General features: G+C 36.6%; 1 protein-coding gene across 10 annotated transcripts in view; it reads left to right on the top strand.

Moving 5' to 3' along the window:
- The first annotated feature begins 7,680 nt into the window (after nucleotides 1-7,680).
- ncam1b (neural cell adhesion molecule 1b) overlaps nucleotides 7,681-23,629 on the top strand; it is a 97,966-nt gene continuing 82,017 nt past the window's right edge. For all 10 annotated transcript variants that reach the window (XM_084126265.1, XM_084126264.1, XM_084126259.1 and 7 more), the window contains exon 1: nucleotides 7,681-7,942. In XM_084126265.1, coding sequence (XP_083982391.1) covers nucleotides 7,891-7,942 — 52 coding nt within the window. In that variant the 5' untranslated portion in view covers nucleotides 7,681-7,890. The remainder of the gene's footprint in view (nucleotides 7,943-23,629) is intronic.

Below are 23,629 nucleotides of genomic sequence, written 5' to 3'. Positions count from 1 at the left end.
ACTGAATCAGCTTTACTGAAGGTTCTCAATGACATCTATCTGACAATAGATGCTGGAGATTCTGTTAGTTCAATGCTTTTAGATCTTAGCTCGGCTTTTGACATGATGGATCATGATATTTTTTAGACTTGAACATGATGTGGGGCTGAAAGGAACAGTCCTAAATTGGTCCAGTTCTTATTTGAAAGATTGAAAAATGTTCTGTCCGTTTTGGCTCCTGTGTCCTCTGCTGCCCACCTTCACTGGGGGGTCCCTCAGGGCTCCATTTTGGTCCCTACTCTTTTTTCCCTGTATATGCTTTGGGATCCATTTTTATGAAATATGATGTGTCGTTTCATTGTTACGCAGATGACACTCAGATCTTTGTTCCTATTAAATGGTCGGGCAACAATTCACTCGAGCCCCTGTTGGCGTGCCAAGATGACATTAAAAAGTGGATGTCTGCTAACTTTTTTAAAATGAAATGAAAACAAAACTGAGCTAATACTCTTTGGCCCTTCTAATTGTAGTTTAAGGCACCATCCTCAAGTACATACACTTACCTCATCAGTGAACACCTGTGTGAAAAATCTTGGTGTTTTTCTAGATAGTGACTTGAAACTTGATAAGCAAGTAAATTCTGTTGTCAGATCTTGTTTTTTCCATCTCCTTCTGCTGACCAAAGTTAATTATTTTCTTTGTCCCCAAGCCTTTGAATTGGTGATCCATGCATTTTCATCATGCATACATCTTGATAAGATTTCTGTAATTCCTTATACTATGGAATAAATTCCACTACTTTAGTCTTCTCTTATTTGCTTTAAAAAAATAAAAAAAAATAAAGAACTACTTTAAAATTCTCTTATTTGTTTACAAGTGCCTAAATAACCTGGCTCCACCATACCTCTCTGAGCTTTTAGTGCAATACAATCCTTCCACAGGTCTTAGATCAGGGACACAGAAACTTTTATCTATCCCACGGTTCAGACTAAAACAAAGAGGTCATCGTGCCTTTGCTATTGCGGGCCCTACATTATGGAATAGTTAGCCTTTTCAGGTTAGATCTGCACCTGATTTGTCAATTTTCAAGTCATGGCTGAAAACCTACTTTTTTTCACTTGATTTTAATAATCAGTAATTTGTATCTTTTCTTTTTTTTCTTCTTTTTTTTAGGTATTTATTTTATGAATGTTGTCTGTTTTAATTTTAATTTTGTTTTTTCCTCATGTCTGTCGTGTTCATGTTTCATGATGTTTTGTAAAGCACGTTGGTCAGCTTCGACTGTATAAATTGTGCTATATAAATAAACTTTGACTTGACTTGACTTGTGCCTTATTTTACACCTCAATATTTTTTGTCTGTTATGTGGTTTCGGTTTTCAGTTCTCCTAGTGTTCCTGAGAACTTTTTATTTCAGCTACTACTTGCAAGTAGATCCTCTACTGTCTCTTTGTCAACCAAACTGTGACTATAATATATTAACCCATTTATATTACCTTTCCAAAGCTCAAGGTTGCTTACAAATAAACATCCAATAACATGTAAGTGCATACACAGGAAGTAGTGTTGCAACATATGAATAAACAGTTTGAATTCAAATTTATTTGTATATTCTTGTGAGGCTGTCAAAATGTCAAGGTGATTTTCTTTTTTTTTCTTTTTTTTTTAAGTGTATCTAGTGGTTTGGCATAATCTTTTTTATTATAAATAGGCCTATTTCTTAAAAAGAAAAAGGAGCGGTTAAGGGGTTGTGTTGATAACAAATTAGGAGAAACATAGTGAGAGTGAGAAAAAGAGAAACTCAGGTGGGTCCAGCACATTCATGTTGTCCTGCCAGGCCATGAAAATATGCTTTATAAAAATCAGCATGTATGTGTGTATGAGAATTTCTCTTTTCAGCGCTGTTCTGGAAGAAATTAGTCAAATAGCTTGGTGTTATGCAGGGTATAAAACAGAAGGACACGGCAAATAAAAGATTCATATTCAGGGATAATTTGAAATAAAATAATAATAATAAGGTGGAGTTCTCCACACAGTATGGCAGAAAGCAATGCCAGCGAGTGAAATGGAAGTAGGCTACAGTATGCCTTGTTGTTTACTCTGTCTGAAATTGAACACTATCAGGTTCAACGAAAAGGTCTATTTCAGCTTTGAGTACAAATGTGAGAATGGTATGGTTTCTATTATAGTCTTTTCTTTTCTTTTTGGTGTTTGTTATTTTGATTTTGCTCAAAGCAACATCTATTGGGCAAAAAATTGCTCTTTCTGTGTGGGAATGAGAATAGAGACTAAAGTGCTGGAAATGAAAGGTGAATGTTCCATCTACCTCTCTGTTGCTTTCATATAGTGTACCACACAATCAATAACAAAGAATACAAAAAACATCATTCTTGGATATATCAAGTATATGGCTTATTTTCGTTGAACACTGACGTTATTGGGCTCGGAAAAAGTTTGATACGGCTCATGAATAAATCATCATACACTTAGACCACCACAGTAGTGGATGTAATGTGATGTTATCCCATCTTTTCAAAGGGGATCTATCATGCAAAATTCACTTTTACATGGTGTTTGAACATAACTGTGTGTCGGCAGTGTGTGTACACAACCACCCTGGTAAAAATCCACCCACTACTTTTTTATAAATCCCCATAAATCATAAGCAGTGTGTGTCTCAGAATAAGCCGTTTGCAGTTTCTATGTAATGTGACGTCACATTGCAAAGGCCTTGCCCCATTACTCTGCCCTATTAGCATAGATCCCGACCTCAGTGAGCTGTACACAGTCCGCATGTTTATCTCCTCGCCAGAGCATTTAACAGCAGCATTCAGGTTAGAAATGGACTCTTATTAAAGCTACTAAAGTTATTCAATCAAGAGCAGTTTTTGACATAACCGTGTATGTATTTGACAGTTTAAGTGCAATAAGACGTGAAAGAGAGCTTATGGGACGCGCCATCTGACATCCAGCTTTCTATGCTTGTGCTTCGGATGTGTGTGCTCAGAAAAACCATGTATAAGAAGTTTATACTGATATGGCAGATATGCAGATAATAATCTTTCATGATGATGAAGAACAGCAATGTCATGTGAGCTTGACCGCAACAGAGATAAAGAGGTAAAGGCTCCGCCCTCTTCTGGAAATCAGGGTGAGGAGCAGCATTTAATTTGCATTTAAAGATACATGCACGAAAACTCAAAATGGGCATTTACAACATGATATAATAAATCTGTGGGGTATTTTGAGCTGAAACTTCACAGACACATTCTAGGGACACCTGAGACTTCTATTACATCTTGTATAAAAGGGCATCATATGTCTGCTTTCAGAAAAACACATCAATTTATTCCTGGCATAATTTTTCTTTTTTAACTGTCGGCATCCCAATAAGAACATCTGACCTAAAAGAACATCACATTTCAGTATTATCCTGGATTGTAATAAAACGCTATGATTGTGCAAACAAAGAGCAGATTAATTTATTGATAACATGTGTGTTTGTGCACGTTAAACCTTTTGTCATGGAAAACCGTGTCTATTGTATATAAATCCAAACTAAGAATCACAAGCCTTTTATGTCACTTTCTATTGTCAACCAGCCTACACTTCAGGCTTTAATTTGCATTATCAAGAAAGTAGAAATCAAGAAACCAAGAAACCATAATCAAACTAAAATTGTTTATTCCAATTTGCTTTTTTGAATCAAGGCATTTAGAGGCATGTAATGGATTCTGTTGTTTGGTTCATTTTTTATTAGACAGTCGTATTGCAGCTACATCCAATGGCAGTAATTCAGCTCTCTCATTTGTCACAGTGGGGCGATTCTTCTCCGGAAAACATCATTACATTAGGCGTTTATCTCTACAAACAGGGGAATTTATTAGCTTGAAAATGAAAATGACTGCAAGATATTTGTGCTCAGAACATACAGAAAATCCAAAGAATCTCGAAACTGTTTACAATTAAAAGTAGCTCCAATTATGATTATCATAAATTGCGTAGGCTACATGTCTGAAATGCTAATGTATGTGCATGAGGGTGCATCCTAGAAAGGAGTTTATGAGAGCTAAACAAATGGCAAACAAACAAACAAAATGCATTATATTAAAAGTCTGAGGAGTGAAACTGAAGAAAAACACAGACATTTGTCATAATGGACTACTACCTGCACAACTACTTCCGCGTTCTACTATCGGGAGTTTCCGGTTAGAGCGTTCAGCGCACCTACATACATGAGAATGCATATTATTATCACTACGTTTTATGGATGCCAATTGATTAAAACAATGAAGAATGATCTCTGTATTAATTGTCTTGAGCCTGCTGAAATGTTCCTATAAATATATTTTCTTTCCAACTGTGCATTCTGAATAATAAATAGGCTAAATATATTTATCCACTAACCTGCAGCAATAAGCTCATCTTCTCATTAATAGTGTTTTTCTCTTATATTTTATACCTGTTGAGGTTACATTTTTAAATGAATGTGACTAATAAAAAGTATTGCTTGAGTGCATTGGTGCTTTATTCCAGTCTTTTAAAATAGTTGAATGAATGAATGCTCGCGAGGTGCCTGTAAGTAACGATGTTAAATAGGCTATAGGCTATTTAATTAATCTTCAACAGTAAGGCACACAGCGTAGAGAAGAATGGCAGTCAACTACTTTGAATATTAATAAGCATTTTGGGCATAAACATGTAAAAAGACTGACATTAAAATATGACACAGAATTACTAAAATATTTCATCCAAATAAATAAATGTTCGTGGTTCGTACTTATGTTATTCATCTGTTCTCATACACTGGTCACTGGTTTAGACGAACACTGACACCATGTGGTGAAATAATGGCGTATTTTTAACAGCCGCAGCTCTCTCAGATTGGCTTGGTTTGGATTAAAACTTCATGTTCTGATGAGTTTGGACACAGTAAACATCATAATATCCCTTCTCCTGTCAATAAAAATGTCAACATTTTTAAATCTTATTGCAGACACTCATTTTAGGTGGCGTTTGTTCAACTCATTGACCACAGTACATTGAAAGTAAACATAACCGGAAATAAGTGAGATGTACTATTTCCAAACGGAAGTGCGCCAAATTCAGTGCAAGTGGTCCATTAGCCTAATTTGAGGGATTGCAAGCTGTCTTTATTTTGTGACAGTTACACTTATACTATACCAGTAAAATACCTTAAAATTAACGTTAAAGATAATTAATGTTTATATTATTACATGCTGCCAAGCACAACCCAAGAGGAACTGTTGATTCACTGTTCAGTAGGCTATAAGACTGTTTATCTGGAACATAAGAATCTGTAGCAAAATTTAAAATCAATACTGTTGCCCATATCTTTCAGTTCTTCTTGTGTTCTTGTAAAGGAGCCAATCCGATTTGTGTGTGTGTGTGTGTGTGTGTGTGTTCAATACTCACTGCTTCACAGCTATGTGTGCGCTTGGATGGGTGAAATGCAGAGCACACATTTTTTATTTTTTTTATTTTTTTTATTTTATTTTTTTTTAAATACGTTACAAGCCTGCCCTCTACATGAAAATATATTAAATGGCAGGATCGTGTTGGGGTAGCCTATATGACCCGACCAGCAGATGTCAGCAGATACAAACAATTCATCATTCAGCGCTTTCCCCCATTCTCTCCAAGCCAATTGTACGATTAATAATGTTAGAAAAGTTCTCACAGGAGAAGGAATAGACTATTTGTGTTAGAATAACTGTCACACACAGAAATTAAATTATCACTGTAGGAACAGCCATATTAAGCGTGACATTGATGAATGCTATTGTCAACACTAATTCTCTTGCCCAAGCATGAAATGTAAGCTAGCTATTCTCTTACTTGAGGACTCATCAAACAAAACTTTGGCAGAAACACATTTCCTTTTGCAGTTAGTGCCATCTGTACAACTCTTGCCAGCTCCTCTGTGGAAATGCAAATAAGAGAGTTTCCAAACTGACTGTTTTAAACCACTACAATTGTTTTTTTAAAGCTAAATTATTTCCCCCATATCTCTCAGGCTGTTGTATTCAATATGCAATATATTTTTTTCATTTTACGTTACTATAAATTACATAATGCATAATGCTTATGTGAAAATGTTTATTTCTAACAGTAAGTACCAAAATATATATGTTTGTTCGGCTGTAACTGCAAAATACTATTACATACAGGCCAAATATATGCTGTGCATGTGAACTGCATGTGAAAGTTCTGAAGGTTATTACTAGAACCGGATGACAGAAAGAGTAGGCCTATATCCGCTTATTTTCAGGCAGAGGAAAATTTGGGAGGCAGAAAAGGCACACCTATAGAATTCTATAGTGTACAAAGAAACAATCACAATTGCGCGGAAAACACACAAAGAAGGTTACTATATCATCCAAGACGTCTCAAATGACAATGACACCCACTTTTAATGACGTGATTGCTCGTGGTGGTAATCTGATAGCCTTTGAGATCTTTACTAACAAAGTAACATTGTCCAGGAATTGTACTCAAATTGTTCTATAGTGATGATAGCCAAATGAAGAAGATTAAGATAATGATGATGAACTACTATTTTGTTTCACCTCGCTCCTTTCAGTTTGCTTTTTTCCCATACATTGTTTCTGTTGGTGTCTTTACACCACAAAAAAGGCAGTAGCTTTACATATTGGAAAAACAGAATTGTTATAAATTATGACATCATGACTTTATAAATATGAAATAAATATGAATATCCTTATATGCTCTGAAAGTGACAGTTTACTGTAGGTCTGCCTATACCTCAACTGTGTAAAGATGTCTTGTGTGTGTGATTGGGGGAATCAAATATCATCATTGCAAATAATGTGCAATGCATGAGGACAATACTGCAGTTCTCACTTAAACTAAAACACTTGGCCAGCTCCTAAGCAAGGCTTTAAATTGGCTACTTGTATTCTACTTTTAAATGATCATTGTTCTCTAAAAGTCCATGGATCCATTTCAAAAGCCACAGTGAAAAGCAGTTCCTCTTTAGCACTGCATGGGTCGGGATATAGAGAGATAAAGGAAACATCAGTGAACTGATGCATGAGGGAGATCATTATTTCCAGAATGGCAAAATGGGGCACCGCCTGCATCGTCTACACGATTATAATTTATAGGCTATCTATCGAGAAAAGATGTATGCCAAATTTTATTCTTCCTTACCAAAAGGTGTCTTAAAAGAACAGTTATCCCAATAATAAACTGTCGTAATTTCCTTCCTCATGTTGTTACAGTGAATAGCCAAAGGACTGATTCACCATGCATCTTTCTCCTTACATCAACAGTGAATGTGACCGAAATTGACATTCTGAATCTGAGTAATATCTCCGCTTTTATGCGCAGGAGAAAGAATATTATACAGCAACACATGAGAGTATATGGACACAACATTTTCATTTGTGCGTGAACTAGCGCTTTAAATATTCGTGTCTATTAAATTTACCCGAAATAGCCTACTGTGTGTGAAAAATATTTGTTTATAAATCGATCCCTCTCCCATTCCTTTCTCTGGGCAGTCCAGGTGTATGTGGTAGCCTAGTCGTATTTAGTTTCCAGGCTGGGTTCAGTGCAGTATTTGATGATATCGTTGTCTTTCCTCAGAGGCGCCGCTGATTGGGCGGATTATTTCGCGTGCATCTTGAAGCTGCGTGTGCACGCGCTCTTGTCTCTCATTCTCAGCGCGCGACATATGGGCACGCGAATTTAAACCGCAAAAATATCAATACTGTCCAACGGTCAGAATCCTCGTACATATTCGCGTCCCATCCAGGAAACTTCGTGGGAACTTCGCAGGCTTAATTTTACGGATTACGAATTCTTCATTTCAAGAATCGGAAGACAATAATAAACAGTAAACACACTGTTTCATAAAGGGATTGAAATGTTTCCGACCAAGGCGATAATCTTGGTGCTTCTTTTCTTTGGCAGCGCAGGTAAGACCGCGTTCAAGTGTTATGCAATAACCGTACACAAAATACAAACTGTTATATAATAAATAGCTTGGGTTTTGTGCATATTTCTGATTTGCATTCTACTTTTATGGTCAGTGATGTAGTGTCGGTGGCAGAGCATCTGTGGACCTGTTTGAATTCTCTCGTGCTCATTCATTGATCAGCACTGTTGCGTATGTTTCTGTAACAGTATGTAAGAGAGAGGCAATGTGTTGTTTACTTTGCTTGCTTGCTAACGCAGGTATTCTTATAATACAGTTTATAGGGACTGTTTGTTATGAGCTAATTTGCTAGGCTACCCCATTGGCTTTGACAATGGAACCTGTCCTTTAAGAAGACAGGATTATCTGAGCTAATATTATAAGCAGTCCTGTACTTTGTGCTCTGTGTTAAAGCGTCTATAGGATAGCAGAAGGATTCGAAAGAATCGCACTGATTTGAATTGATCCTTTCTAAATCCTTATGGGACTGTGGTGGGATGAATTTCTTGGCAATCCACCTGCTGCACGAGTCGAGAAGGATCCAATCAGCGAGTTTGGGCGGGAACTGTAAATGATGTAATTAACCTGTTTTGTGTATTACATCATGCAACAAGGAATCCCAAATACATTACAGTTATGAAGTGTGTTATCACTGTTCTTCAGAAGTCATTTGATATAAATGTATGGCTAATTTGCATTGCTTTTGTCTATAAATGAATTCATTTATTAATTTTACTTATATCCATTAATTTATAGTAATTATGCTAAATTTTACATTATTTTATTTCACTGTTAGGTTTCTATTTGAGGTTTTATTATTTATTTATGAGCAACTCTACATTTTACTGCCAAATTTTATGTAATGTATGATTAATTTAACTTGTACTGGAAAGTGTCCACATGAGTATATGCATATGCATAGCCTCAAAAACCGTGCTGAGAGGTAGTGTGGATTGGAATGGATTTAGTGTGTGTTAAGGGCATTGAGCTTTGGCATTTTTCAGACCTAGGACAGTCTTGCACACTTTCTTTCTGTGGTGTGCCATGCACATGCTTTCAAGTGGCCAAGACCACAAGTGTGGGTATTGGGATGGGCCCCAATTCACAATAGATTCCCTCTGGAATTTCCTATGGGCTTTTAGTATTTTGTGTTAATGAGCGAAATAAAATAAGTGGTTAACATTACTTAGAGAGACTTCCTCATATTGTTCGACAACATAAATTACATTTCTACAGAGCCCCTAAAGGGACATGGTGATAGAAAAAAAAAAAATGAATGGGTGGGAAACAAAACATAATGCTTTTGCCTCCTCTTGCAAAAGGTTTGCGTTCCCCAGAGAAACTTTGTTCCGTCGCAAAACTTTTGTGTTCCCCTATGGAGCTAGAATTGTGTCTTTATTACATGCGATAAAATAAATGATCTGAGAGAAGAAAAAAAAGTTTGAGAGAAAAAGTTATCACACTGATAGCAAAAAAGCATTTCATGAGAGAAAAAGGAATATTTGAGAGAAAAAGTTTTCATACCAATAGCAAAAAATAATAATATTTGAGACTAAAAAAAGTTTTGAAAGTATTTTCTCAGAACATAAAAAAATATAAATTTGAAATTTTTAAAATTATTTCTGAGAAAAAAAATCTCTCTCAAAATACTTTGAAAAAAACTCTCAAATATATATTTTTTGCTATCAGTGTGAAAACATTTTCTCAAAAAAAAAAAAAGTGTTTCTCTCAAAACGCTTTTCTTTGCTCTCGATGCAATTTCTTGCTCTCGTGTCAGGATTTTGCTTTTGCTGTGAAAATTGTGTCATGGGCGGGGCCACGTTCCTATTGGCCAGTCGGGTGAGCATCGTCTTGTCTTGGGAGTCGAACTGAATCATTACACCATTGTTCGGTTCACCGGCATAGATGCCGCCTCTGCCTTAGTTGAGCATATAATACACAATAAGTATTTTGAGAGAGATTTTTTTTTTCTCAGAAATAATTTTAAAAATTTCAAATTTATATTTTTTATGTTCTATGAGAAAATACTTTCTCTCAAAACTTTTTTTAGTCTCAAATATTATTATTTTTTGCTATTGGTATGAAAACTCTTTCTCTCATGAAATGCTTTTTTGCTATCAGTGTGATAACTTTTTCTCTCAAACTTTTTTTTTTCTCTCAGATCATTTATTTTATCGCATGTAATAAAGACACAATTCTAGCTCCATATCCTCCCCCCCCCCCCCCCCCCCCCGAAGTAACTTTGCGTTCACTTGCAAAGAACACAAGTTTCTCGGGGGAACATAAAACATTTGCGAGAGAACGCAAAAGCTTTGACACATTTTTTATATATATTATTTCCTATACCATGTCCCTTTAAGGGCTCCATACATTGATTTCATACCTCAAATATGAATTTTGAAGCAATTGTGTTTCTACAAAACATAGGCTATGTCAGTACTAACAGTTGTCTGATTTGTCAAGCACGTAAACTCACATCTTTGTGGTAGTTGTAGTCCTTATATGTTTTTAATTGGTTTGAAAGTCCATGTTTGATGTATCATAACTGTATATTATGGTATTGAAAAAAATAACAACAGGAAAATCTCTTAAAGTAATGTGAAACTTTTAGCCTAAATTCCGCAGAAACACTTGGCTTATAAGACTACTAACTACATAGGCCTACAAACAGCTGCAGAGTGCAACAGTGGGTTCCAGAGGTAAAAACTCTATTCATTCTATTAATTTTCTCCATAAGGAAATTGATTTTGAACAATAACTTACAAACCTTTAAAGACAGACCTACTTTGAGCTACAGGTTGTTATTCCTTCGTATTTGCAAATGCTAAAGCCATCAGCCCATAATAGTTCAGCTTATTTTTTAAATAATGGTGTTTAACAGTGCAATTCCTGGTGAAAATCGGCATTACCCCGTAATGTCAGTACATGCTGTACAGAAAATTCCACCAATCGGAGAGTAGACAAAAGCAACACTCTTTAGCTCCGCCCACTCACATGAAGCATTGCGAATGATACCATCGAGTTGATCTCTCTACGCTCTCTAAATACTTAGTCCGAGTGAACCGGAAGTTGTAACCGACTTCAGTGTTGTGAAGCATTTCCAAGTGAAATGGAATATTGAACAGAGGGCAGGGTTTTACTTTAGCGCACCTCCTCTCCATCTCTTGCTCATAGCATACTGACGATTAGAGGGAAGTGGTTAAGAATATTCCACCCAAGCAGTCAAACTGACGTCATCAGAGAGGGAACGCCATTCCAGAGCGGAAGCAAATTTTCAGATTTTGATTACGTTTTGGTTGTGTGGACTTAATGCAGGTCGGGAATCAGTAGACACAGTAGACTGCGGGTCCAATAGCCAAGAGACTATTTTGACTAAATTCGGTACCCACTGATAGGCAGCTGCTTTCAAACGGTCCCGGGCTTATTTGTGTTCACTGAATGTTTCTAATATTTCAAAGTTTTTTGCAGCGTTGAGCACAGCATCGTTTGCGCTGCAACTGAAGTGATTTACAGCATCAGTCATTATAAAAGGGAGTACTTTTTGCTTGCTTTCTGTATTCTATTTGCAATTAGAATAAAAGTTTTATTTTTCATGCTGCCAAGAGGACCAACGGCCATGTCGCTGCTGAGCTTCAGGAGAGACAACCACATTTAAATGCAGAGTGAATCCGCTAAAATATCCCTGATATAATATTATGACAATATAGGCTAATTTGGCTTGATGTATGGAGATCTCTAAGCGTCAGTACATATAGCCTATTCATGCACATTTGATCAAAATAGCCTGTAATGGGCAGATTGTTCACATATAGGCAAAAGTTTTGTATTGTTTAGGCTACATGACGGATGCGGTTTGGGTCGCGGTCTTTGTCAAACGGGTCGGGTCAGGTCGGGAACACAATTAAATTGGTGCTGTTGTCGGATAACGGGTCGGGTGTTCTGTTAAGAACTGCGGGTTCAGGTTTACCAAAAAGGACCCGTGCAGGACTCTGATACCATAACAATTAAATAAAAAAGAAAATTCTGTCATTTACTCATCTTCATGTTGTTCCAAACTCGTAAGACTTTTGTTCATCTTTGGACCCCAAATGAAGATCTTTTGATGAAATCAGAGATTTCTGTCCCTCCATTGACAATTATGCAACTACCTCTTTGACGCTTCAAAAAGTTCATAAAGAGATAAACACGAGAATGAACCTCATTGGTTCTTGCGGAAGCTCAAAAGTGCTGCGAAACACAAGAATGAACCTCATTGGTTCTCGCTCGTCACACGAACATGTTTGAGCTTCCGTTTACCACAACTGATGTAGCCTATTGAGTGAATATGAATATGAGTAAATCCTAAATTCAATCTGTTCATCATAAGTGAACTTTACGAACTTTTTTAAGCATCAAAGTAGTTGCGTAAGCTGTCAATAGAGGGACAGAAAGCTCTCATTTCATCAAAAAGATCTTCATTTGTTGTGAACGAAGATGAACGTAAGTCTTATGGGTTTGGTATGACATGAGGGTGAGTAATTAATGATCTAATTTTTTGGGTGAACTATCCCTTTAAGAAATAGCCAGTTCGATAAGCTAGTTCAAGACTCTACCACAGTGCCAGGGTGTTATGGGTGGCTTTCTTTGTGGTTTAGATATTCTGGGTGGTTGCTGTGGTTGTTTAGTTCAAGTCAAAACAGAAGCCCACTCCAAAATCTCTATGATATTCTTCTCTCTAGACATATACACCGCCCCTTTTCAGCTCTGCGCTCAGTGTCTTCCGTTTGTATTTTCGCAGCATGTGGATAAGTTAAGATCTTACGAATTCATGAATGAACCGCTTGTTTAAAAATCTTCCCAGTCTACTGTTCTACTGACATTTATGACATCCGCATCAAACATTACAGTGGTCATGATAACTTTAGTTAACTCTACAGTTAGTAAATCCACTTCACCAGCTAAATACTCTTCGACAGTGATGCCGTAGAAATATACAGAGCTACCGCTAAAACGGAAGTTCAAAGACAAAAATCTAAAGATGGCTGCGCGCTTGTTTTTCTGGCGCATAAGGTTTACAATTCTTTTTTTTCTGTTTTATTGTGAGCCAGATGAAAATGCCAGATTTCGGGTATCATCACATCCTTAGCGTAGGGTAAATTACGCACAAAGTTTAATTCTAAGGGAGGAAATTTGATAAAGCTAAATGAGCAAAAGAAATAGCGATGCTTGCCGTGCATCCCCTCCTCTTATGTCATTGTTTTGATGATGAGAGGAAAACGCAAGGCTGTTCTTCTGGAGGTGCTCTGGGACCTCATCAGTGTCATCTGAGAGACTAGATGGGCGGAGCCCTGCGGTCACATGATGCACTCCCCTAGGCTGAGGGCATGAGTCATCTTTGTGATGTAATCTCCTGATATGCAGTTAAGCTCTTATTGGGCTTTTAATTAGCCATGCTAGAGATAGCCTGCCCTGACTCTGAGGGCCAGAGCAAGACAAAAACAATAAATATGATGTAACCCACAGCGCCGCCACTGATCCGGAAACACGGCAGGCTGATCTCATATCCTCGAATCTTATTTTGAGGGGATGTGGCCTAAAGAAAATAGGATTTAACAGGACAGATGTTGTGCTGACAGATCAATTTCCCTTGATCATTACCACCGTACACCCACACAAATGCGCGCAGAGGGCTTGTCATGCATAAAGTGTGACACGGTGGGAATCTGTTTCATCGCTGATGAGATTTGTGCATCTGTTCGACGTTTCATAGGAACGTAAAATATTTTGTGTCTGTATTTGCAGTATGTCCCAAAAAGTAGCCTAGATTTCTGTTTGCACTTAGCCTTCAACCATAATCCAGTGTTAGGTCAATGGCATACGAGTCTCCAAAAATCTAGTTTAAAACACATGCAGAGTTCTTAGAAATGCACTTTTTTGCGTTCATGATGTTTTTCTATGGCTTTTAAAAATGTTAGACTATTTTCAAGAAACGTTTCAATTTAATGTTTTTAAAAACGTCATGTGGTGTAACCATAAACTAGAAGTAATAACATATTTTCCTTAAACCAGAATGCCTGTGTGTAAACATCTTAATCATTGTTTTTTTCAGAACTTTTAAAAAACTTTTTAGTAAGAAATATTGATAAAAGATCATCAAAATTAATTTTAATTCAGAAATTCAAAACATGCTCAAATAAGTCATTGGCCAAAGTATAAATTGCATTTCATTAGTAATTTCTAATACTTTTATTAATAAATTAATACATCCACACAATTGAGGGTCATTGATCCTATTGTGTCTATTGTGCATTTTTCTGTATATTGTTGATAATTTTTGCTTGATAATTTTTAATTTTTGAAATATTGTTGCCTTTACGCTCAGGCGGCCCGAGTTCGAGTCCCGGCTCGTGGACCTTTCCTGATCCCATCCCCGTCTCTCTCCCTCCTCGTTTCCTGTCATCTCTCTATTGTCCTGTCACAATAAAAGGAAAATCACCAAAAAAAAACCTATATATATAATTTTTTACAAATTTTTTATTTATTATATATATATATATATATATATATATATATATATATATATATATATATATATATATATATATATATATATATATATATTATTTTTTTTATTATTTTTTATTATTTTTTTTTACACATCAGGACAATCAAGGTTCATTGATCTTGTTGTATCATATCATTGTCCTGGCATGTTGTCTTGTGAACTGCCTAACCATTTTTCCCCCCAAGAGGTCTTTCTTGGTCGCCTGTTTCTATTTCAAGGTTCAAATAGTGTAGCAATAGCCTATGTCATAAGCTGGATAATCCGGGAAGGCCTTCAGGGGCAAAAGTGTGTTACATTCAGCGTTTCTACACCATTTGGTGGTGAGTTCCTGTACAGGGCTTCCCCATATGTGCAACTGAATCATTGCCGTAAAGCCTTCAGCCGGGATTGTTTGGTACAGCAGAGGTCACATACTTATCCTGTCTGACATGTTGTGTCCCAGTAGATGGTTTTAAACTTCCATGATTACAGTATTTCCCAGAGAGCTGCAGATGTTGTTTTAAAAGCATATGACATATTACTGATGCCAATGCTATACAGTGATGGCTTTATTAAATGAGCTAGTGTCTGTGATGGAATAGGGATGGATGTGCCTCTCACAGTGATGTTGGGTGGGAGTTGCATGGCCAGTAGTAAATGGCAATGTCTGGGAATGAACCCTGAGTTTTGCGGGACATCCTGTTTGACTAAATGGCTCCCTGGGATGTAGCTCTTCTGCTTGGCCTCACCTTTGATTGTGAGTATAGCTGGCAGATTTTGGCCTGCAGAATGCTGGAGGAACAGCAGCATATTCTTGCTTAATGAGACCAGCCCTTTTACCTTAACACATCACCTGTAATGAATATTATTTATGACTTCTGTTTTTCGATGTGCTGTCATTTCTCTAAAGGTTTCCAAACAAATGGGTGGCTGTTGTTTTTATTCAGTAAGAGATTGCTGAAATGTAGCCTCTGTCAAGGATAGTGTACATTTGTTTTGCACCTGGTCTAATAGTGTTGGCCTGAACACTGGCAAATAATTACTGTCAAGCTCTCCGATTCAGTGGTATATGCTATCCTTCAACTCTGAGGTGTTTCAGAGTGTTATATGGATTAAAACCACTGATAAAAATGCTATGCTTTGAAAAGCACAATTAGTAAAAGCAGATTAGAAACTAAATTATTCTGTATCCAAACTTGTCCATAATGATATGTACTTCTGTTCAAAAGTTTGGGATCAGTAACATATTTTTGTAAGAATATTCAGTAAGAATATTTTTGTATACCAACGCTAGATTTGTTTGATCAAAGTTAAAAACATTAGTTTTATTAAATATTATTGCAATTTAAAATATCTCTTTCCTATTTGAATTAGGTGTGTAACGGTTCAAATTACTCACGGTTCGGTTTGTATCACGGTTTTAGGGTTTCGGTACGGTTCGGTATGTGCTGTGTTCAGGAAAAAAGGACTTCTGTCAAATACAAAATAAAGAAAAATAAAATAAGAATTAAGAACAAAAAATCTTAACTACAAACAATAGCCTAGCACAAATAAATACAACAGAGCAAAAATACAAATAAAATAAACAATGCTTTTCAGGTTTTTCAGATAGGTCTAACGGTAGTTTTCAGGTACAGAAATTGAATAAAGTAATCAAATATAAAATAACTGTATATAATTTTAACTAAATTAAATAAAGATGAACCCTTACAAAAGTTATTCAGTCAAGAGCCGTGAGTGATTTTTGTTTTTGTTTTGTTTGTTGTCTTCTGTTTGATTTAAAGTCGACATGAAATCAAAGTTGACCCTATTTACTTTGTTAGCGCATATTACTCAGGGCTCCAGACTAACTTTTTTTATTAGGAGCGCTGTAGCCCCTGACTTAACATTTTAGGAGCGCAAGCAGAAAATTTAGGGGCACACCTTCACATTTCCCCCTAAATAACTATTACAGACAAATGCTTTGATAATAAATAGACTTAGCGTACAGAAATTATGGTGCAGTTTTATTTTAAGATCACAGGCTCCAGACTAACATCTGAGGGCAGCGGCACTAAGTTCTACAGAAAGTGTTTGGTAGCACTGTGGGATGACAAAGCACTGAGCTTAATTTGAGGTGTATAGATAAAGTTAACTTTAATTATTATCATTCATAATGTCTTAATATTAATTCAAAAGCAAAATGAGTGACAAAATAGATATTAGGGAGTGAAAATAGCCTATAAGCTCCCTCAGCAGCCATGTTTACAATGGTAATTTAGTCTTTCTTTTTTTAAAAAATAAGTGTTTTCCTACTTCTTAAACTTTCAGTTTTATAAATAGAGACAATCTTTAAAGGATGAACAAAAATGTTTTGGTCAACACATTAAAAATAACATTTAAATATGATATAGTTTTGAAGTACTGGAAAAAGATGTGTAGGCTACTTTTATAACCACAGTATACCATTATAGTTATGCCTGGTTCAGATTACACAATTTTTTTGTATGTTATGATAGTCACTGTGTCAGATTACACGATTTTGACTCCTAAAAATCTTGTCATGTCCTGGACAAGAAACATTGTAAGACTACACGTTGCTTTACGACCAGTCATTCGCGAGCCGTCTCACACACACATTCACTCGCACATGTACACACGCACTCACTCACACACACGCTCTCACACACACACACACACACACACACACACACGCTCTCACTCACTCACACACACACACTCACTCACTCTCGCTTGCGCACACACACACACACACACACACACTCACTCGCGCACACACTCTCTCGCTCACTCACTCGCGCGCACACACACACTCATTCACTCTTGACGGAACCCGTCATGGAGGACCGTTAAAAAATTAAACATGCTAGTCTTTTTGTCGTGATGTCGTAAAGCATCGTACGTAGGTTGTCGCCCACTATCACACTATACGAGATGAAATTTACTGGTCGCACATGTGCGACTGGATGTAAAATTCAGTCACACACACTCAAATTTTGGTCGCAAAATGCAGTCTGGAGCCCTGCTACTAGTCTTGTGGTGAACAATTAATCCATGCAAGTTAATACGCAAAAAAAAATTGTTTGCCGTGGTAATCTTTAATCAGAATCTGAAAAGTTACTTCCGGTCTGGAATGGCGTTCCTTTTCTGATGACGTCAGTTTGACGGCTTGGGTTGAAAACGCTTAACCACTCCCCTCAAACCGTTAGTCTGCTATGAGGAGAGATGGAGAGGAGGAGCGCTAGAGTAAAACCCTGCCCTCTGTTCAATATTCCGTTTCACTTGGAAATGCGGCACAACGCTGGAGAAAAGTCGTTTGCAACTTCCGGTTCACGCAGACTTTAACGTTAAAAACACAAGCCGTTTCTCAATATGCGTTCTTGTCTGTACTTGTGTTCTTGTGGACTTGTGAAACGTCATCAGTCGCTGCCCAAGTACTGTTCCAATTCAAAGTTCACATCTAGCGAAGTCCAGTTCAAATCCCCGGATGTGTTCTTGATCCGCCCCTTTTACCGAGGATGCATCGAGAGGTGGCTTGTGCGAACTTGAGACAGCCAGGTATCCCAGAATGCATCTCACACCAACCAGCAAGCGTCAATAGCAGAGGAGAAACCCCGCGTAATTTAAAAATACTGCTGTATTTGTGTCACGAAATGTAGTTGTAAGAGTATTTCAGGCGAGAATGTAGTTGTTTAAAGCTCAAATCTTTGGTTTATTTATAAAGATAGCGCCTATTTGAAAATTTGATCTGACGGTTTCGGAGTTGTGAGAACCAGGCAATCGGATGCTCGGCGCACATGTACCCCGCCGAGAACAGCCTTTCCTCAGCTAGTGCTGCTGACTTGCCGCTGGCTCGGATGTCTCTAGTCTAGTGGTTTAACATGAGATATAAATCGTTTTGTGTTTATCTAATGGGCGATTTATTTATTTATTTATTTATTTATTTTATTTGTCTCATTAATCTATAATTTGTTCCCTGGCAAAACGTTAAGCTGAGGGCAAAGTGAAGTTTCATAGCTTTATTTAGTCTATTTAACTTTAACGTTGTAGCCTAGAGAGCTGACTTTTGTTTGACTGAATCGTTTGCTTTATTATTGTATAGCTTCTTATACCTTTTAGGCTACTTATACTTTTATAATGGCTATTATTGATCATTAAAACTGACATTTAACAAAAAAAGGTTATGTCATTTTATTTTATATATTTAAAACATATACAATATTTTATTATAGCATACATGTTGCCTACATTCTCTTCACTACATATATAATAAAATAAAATGACACAACCCTGTCTCTTTTTGCTAAATGTTAGTTTTAATGATCAATATTATAATGTTTTTTTATTCATCATTCATCAAGAGTCAGGGTTGTGCTTTATATTTCGTGTTGTTATAAATATGCAGTGAAGATAATCAATTGCGTTGCCTGAACCACATTTGTGTGGCCATTATGTTTTATTTTTATTTTTAAATGAAAATGAAAAGAGGCAGAGTGGTGGTTCATAACATATTTTGTTTTATTTGTAGCCTAGATATACATAAAGAGATAACTGGAGTAGCCAGAGCGAGCTGAGTGACGCTATCAAGTACGCCGCTGTTCCATTTCAGAATTATCGGACTTGCGTCCTCCCGTCCTAGGGAGTTCGTTCTCCTGAGTCAAACTTGTCAAGTCCAAACTACCAAGGACTCAAGTCCGAACTTTGCGTACTTGGTATTGAGAAACGGCTACAGACAGCGGCGGGGATATTAGGCTGCTGTCACTTTAAGACCAATGCACGTATCCAATATACTTATACTGTACACATGCGTTGTCTTTTTCGACTGTTCACTTAAGGCATAACCGACTGTTTACTAGGATACTTGCCCATCATGTTGACACAATTTTTGTGTGAATTTGTCCATTTAAGTTTAGTAAAACCTTAAAGCGAACTCAACTTCGTATTGGCTGACAAAACTTCTCACACAATGCTTGAGTCTCTTTAGCATCTTTCGCAAGTTATCATGCACTTGAATGATTCAATTGGAAAAATTGGAAAAGCTCAAACGCGCAAATGATAAACTTTTGTGACAATATGCATCACTTGCCTGATCGGGACAGTAACAGTTCCGTCAACTGTCCCGAGTGTCTTTCACGCTGGCCCTGGGCCATCGGGCACCCCTTATTGTCAAGCCCTGCCCAGGGCTTTCATCATTGTTTTGTGCCTGTCTGAATTAACACTGAGTGTCTGCTTACACACAGAAGGTAATGTGTGCTGTTTTGGTCTCACCTGTGCTCGCGCACTATCAACACCCGGGTGATGACGGCGTAAACGGAGCATTTGGCACTCGCATCGAACAAAGTTTAGAAAGAGTGACTGTTTTGTCCACTTTTTTTCACCATAGCTGCTGTAATGTATTGTGAAGCCAGAATGTTCCCAGACAGGAGATTAATAGTCTATGATGCAGGCAGAGTCTCTATCAGCGGCGTGTCTCCAGCCCACACACCAGCACGTGAAGAACTGTCATGTCAGCAACAGATTTACATACTAACAGCTGATTGGACAGCTACTCTCACGTGAAACGCATGTGGAGCGTATCCATTGACAGAAACATACATTAGTAGTGTGTGCACACTGGCTGTGTCTGTGTTACAGAGAAATTATGCATAAGTACTGAGTTATAATAATTAACTTGTACTTACTGTTAGGATGAGGGTTTAGTTTAGGGTTAATTACATGCAAATAATTATGCATAATTTACAGTTATTTCTACAGTGACTAGATGTAATGTGTAACAATGACACTGTAAAATAAAGTGTTACTAAAATATCTGTGTACAAGTGGTGTGTGTGTGTGTGTGTGTGCTTCAATAAAAGCATACATTGATACAGAGCAGATACTACCTGTGCATTAAACGGTTTTAATACACCGTTCCAGCCAATTTGAATCGAACATTCAAACAGACCATGGTATATAATTAAAACACTAAGGATGTAAGAATTCAACCAAAATATGAATAATATCAAGTTAAATGAATCACAATACATGATGATCCAAATGTATTGGACACATTGCAGTCAAAAACATAAGTTCTGGCAGTATTCTTTTCTTCATTAATGGTTCTGATTTATTCACTAGCTTCTTTTTTCCCGAGGGCATGTTCTCTCTTTGCAGGGTTGGTTTTAATTCTTCCACAGTACTTGATGTCTTTATAGCATCTGTCTACTGCTGAAAAATATTGAGAAACTGAATTAAGAAATGCAATTAGAGCTTGTATTTTGTAGGTGAAAAATGGCTAACTATCACATAGCTACACGATTCGCATGTGGAATGAGCAACATTGAGTTTGTGTTTCAAGGGTCACTTGAGCCTTCTGTTTTCTTCTTTGCATTAGCCTATTTGCCTATTTTTATTTTATTTTAATTAAAATTGTTTTAACAAAATTAAACTCACTTGCAAAATGTGGTTGGCCTGCATTTGCCACTTTTTGAGGTCTTGATCTCCTCTATATCCAAGAAATAACATTTCACAGCATATTCAGATCACTTTACTAAGATCTGTTTTAATTACTGATTATTAAAATGTTTCAAAGTTTTTGACATAAATATAATTTCATGTGTCCCAAACTTCAGCCCTGACTCCTGTTATCCTATTTATTGTGAAATGATTATATATATATATATATATATATATATATATATATATATATATATACAGTGCAATGCATAAGTGAATACACCCATGCTAAAGTTGACTAAAAAGAGGAATAAAAAATCATATTTTGGAAATTGAACTTAATGCCTTAATTTAAAAAATTAGGAAAAATCCAACCTTTAAGGACACCAATTTTCTTTGTGAATGAATAATGTATCGTAAATAAATAAATGTTCTTCCTTAAAATACATGGTGCATAAGTGAGTACACCCCTATGTTAAATTCCCATAGAGGCAGGCAGATTTTTATTTTTAAGTATTATTTTTTTTTTTTTTTTTTTTTAGGATACTATGCATCCTGATAAAAATCCCTTGGCCTTTGGAATTAAAATAGCCCCACATCATCACATAGCCTTCACCATACCTAGAGATTGGCATGATTTTATTTCAGTTAGCCTAAAAGCTAGTTTGATTTGCATTGAGAGATGATCTTATGGAAAGTACCCCATGCCAATCTCTAGGTATGGTGAAGGCTATGTGATGATGTGGGGCTATTTTAATTCCAAAGGCCAAGGGAACTTTATCAGGATGCATAGTATCCTAATTTTTTTTTTTTAAAAATACTTAAAAATAAAAATCTGCCTGCCTCTATGGGAATTTAACATAGGGGTGTACTCACTTATGCACCATGTATTTTAAGGAAGAACATTTATTTATTTACGATACATTATTCATTCACAAAGAAAATTGGTGTCCTTAAAGGTTGGATTTTTCCTAATTTTTTAAATTAAGGCATTAAGTTCAATTTCCAAAATATGATTTTTTATTCCTCTTTTTAGTCAACTTTAGCATGGGTGTATTCACTTATGCATTGCACTATATATATATATATATATATATATATATATATATATATATATATATATATATATATTATTATTATTATTATTATTATTATTATTATTATTATTATTATTATTATTATTATTATTATTATTATTATTATTATTATTATTATTATTATTATTATATTTTTTTATTTTTTATGATACATATGGGCCTTTTTCACAACTGGTCATGTCATGCGTTTTTACTGATTGGATAGCTATCTGAATTGTTAAAACTGTTCCATTTACATTTGGCCACATAAATGTGTGTCCGCAAAACGAATACAAATCCGATCTTCAATTATCGTGCTATATGCAAATTTAACAGAGTTCACGTCAACGGAAGCAACGGATATGAGCTGCATTTTATTTATCAGCTAATTTCAAGATTAAAGAGTAGGAGAGAGAGCAGCATCAGCACTGGTAAGATAATTTAGTCTCACTGATTTTAAAGATGATGATTGCATGATGAGCGTCTGCGGTGCTGCAGTTTTCGTGTCGGCTTGCTGAAGAGATGCTCCACTGCGGTGATGCGTGTTGCAGTAGCGTTGTCATATAGCCTATAACACACTCACATGTTTATTTTGGGAGGAGTAAACACATTTTACATTTCAACAACCAGATGCATTTACACTTGTCCAGTTTCCCTTTCCATTACACTTTTCACTTTCCATTTATTTCAATGTTTGCATCCCCCCCCCACACACACACACATTCGTTCATATATCATTTAGTGTGACGACTTGATGTGGACAATCACATTTTTTTCTTACCATTTGTAAAAAAGAAAAGAAAAAAAAAAGTACATTTTTAAGTCCCATTTTGTCTATTTGTGGAGCGTGGCACTTTCCATGTAACGCTGAAAAGATGAGTGTCTACCCATGTGTCTTACAGTTTTTTTTATTTTACTTTCTCATCTCTTTTTCTCGCTCATTCTTTCTTTCTCTGACTCACAGACGCACACACACATCCCCTCTCTGCCTCTTTTTCTTGCTGTCTCCCCTTCTGTCTGTATTCCTCCCCCCCTCTCTCTCTCACTTACGAGCACAAACACGCACAGATGGAGAGTCCAGTGTGTCTGGGTGACCTCCCCTGCCTGAAATGCCTCACACTTACTTGGCCAACAGAATCAGGATGTGCCATGACCCCTGCCGTGTTGTCTTTTTTTCTACTGGATGTTCCATGTGGAGTTTGATTAAAAAAAAGTCCACAAGCAGTCAGACCATCAGAGACAGCAGAAATGCAAAATGAATAAGGCAAACAAACAATCTCACTTTTTGTCAAGAAGCTCCCTATTACTAGTGCTAATGCAGATACCAGTATTAATACTAACCAAGCTGCTTTTGTGGGGCTTCCTTCATGCTCATGTTGCATATCAAAGTGTACTTGTGAATAGAGAGTGGTTTATTTTAGGGATAGTTATTTCTTTTTTAATGGGTGGCTATGTGGACCAGCAGGCAGCATTACGAGGCACTCAATCAGGAATGTCCCTTCTGGTCTGATGGCAGAAAATTTGCTACGTCAGGCTGGAGCGAGTGCGTCATCCAAGACCCCACAGCTTGACGAGAACATGCATTAGTCTTTCTACTTCACTGCCTCTGTCCACCGCTCTGTAAATACATGATGACGGAACAGGGTCACTACCT

This window comes from Abramis brama, assembly GCF_963993115.1.
Source record: "Abramis brama genome assembly, chromosome: 10".
Lineage (NCBI taxonomy): Eukaryota > Metazoa > Chordata > Actinopteri > Cypriniformes > Leuciscidae > Abramis > Abramis brama.
Note: the sequence above shows the minus strand (reverse complement) of the source record. Positions and strands in the feature narration are given on the sequence as shown.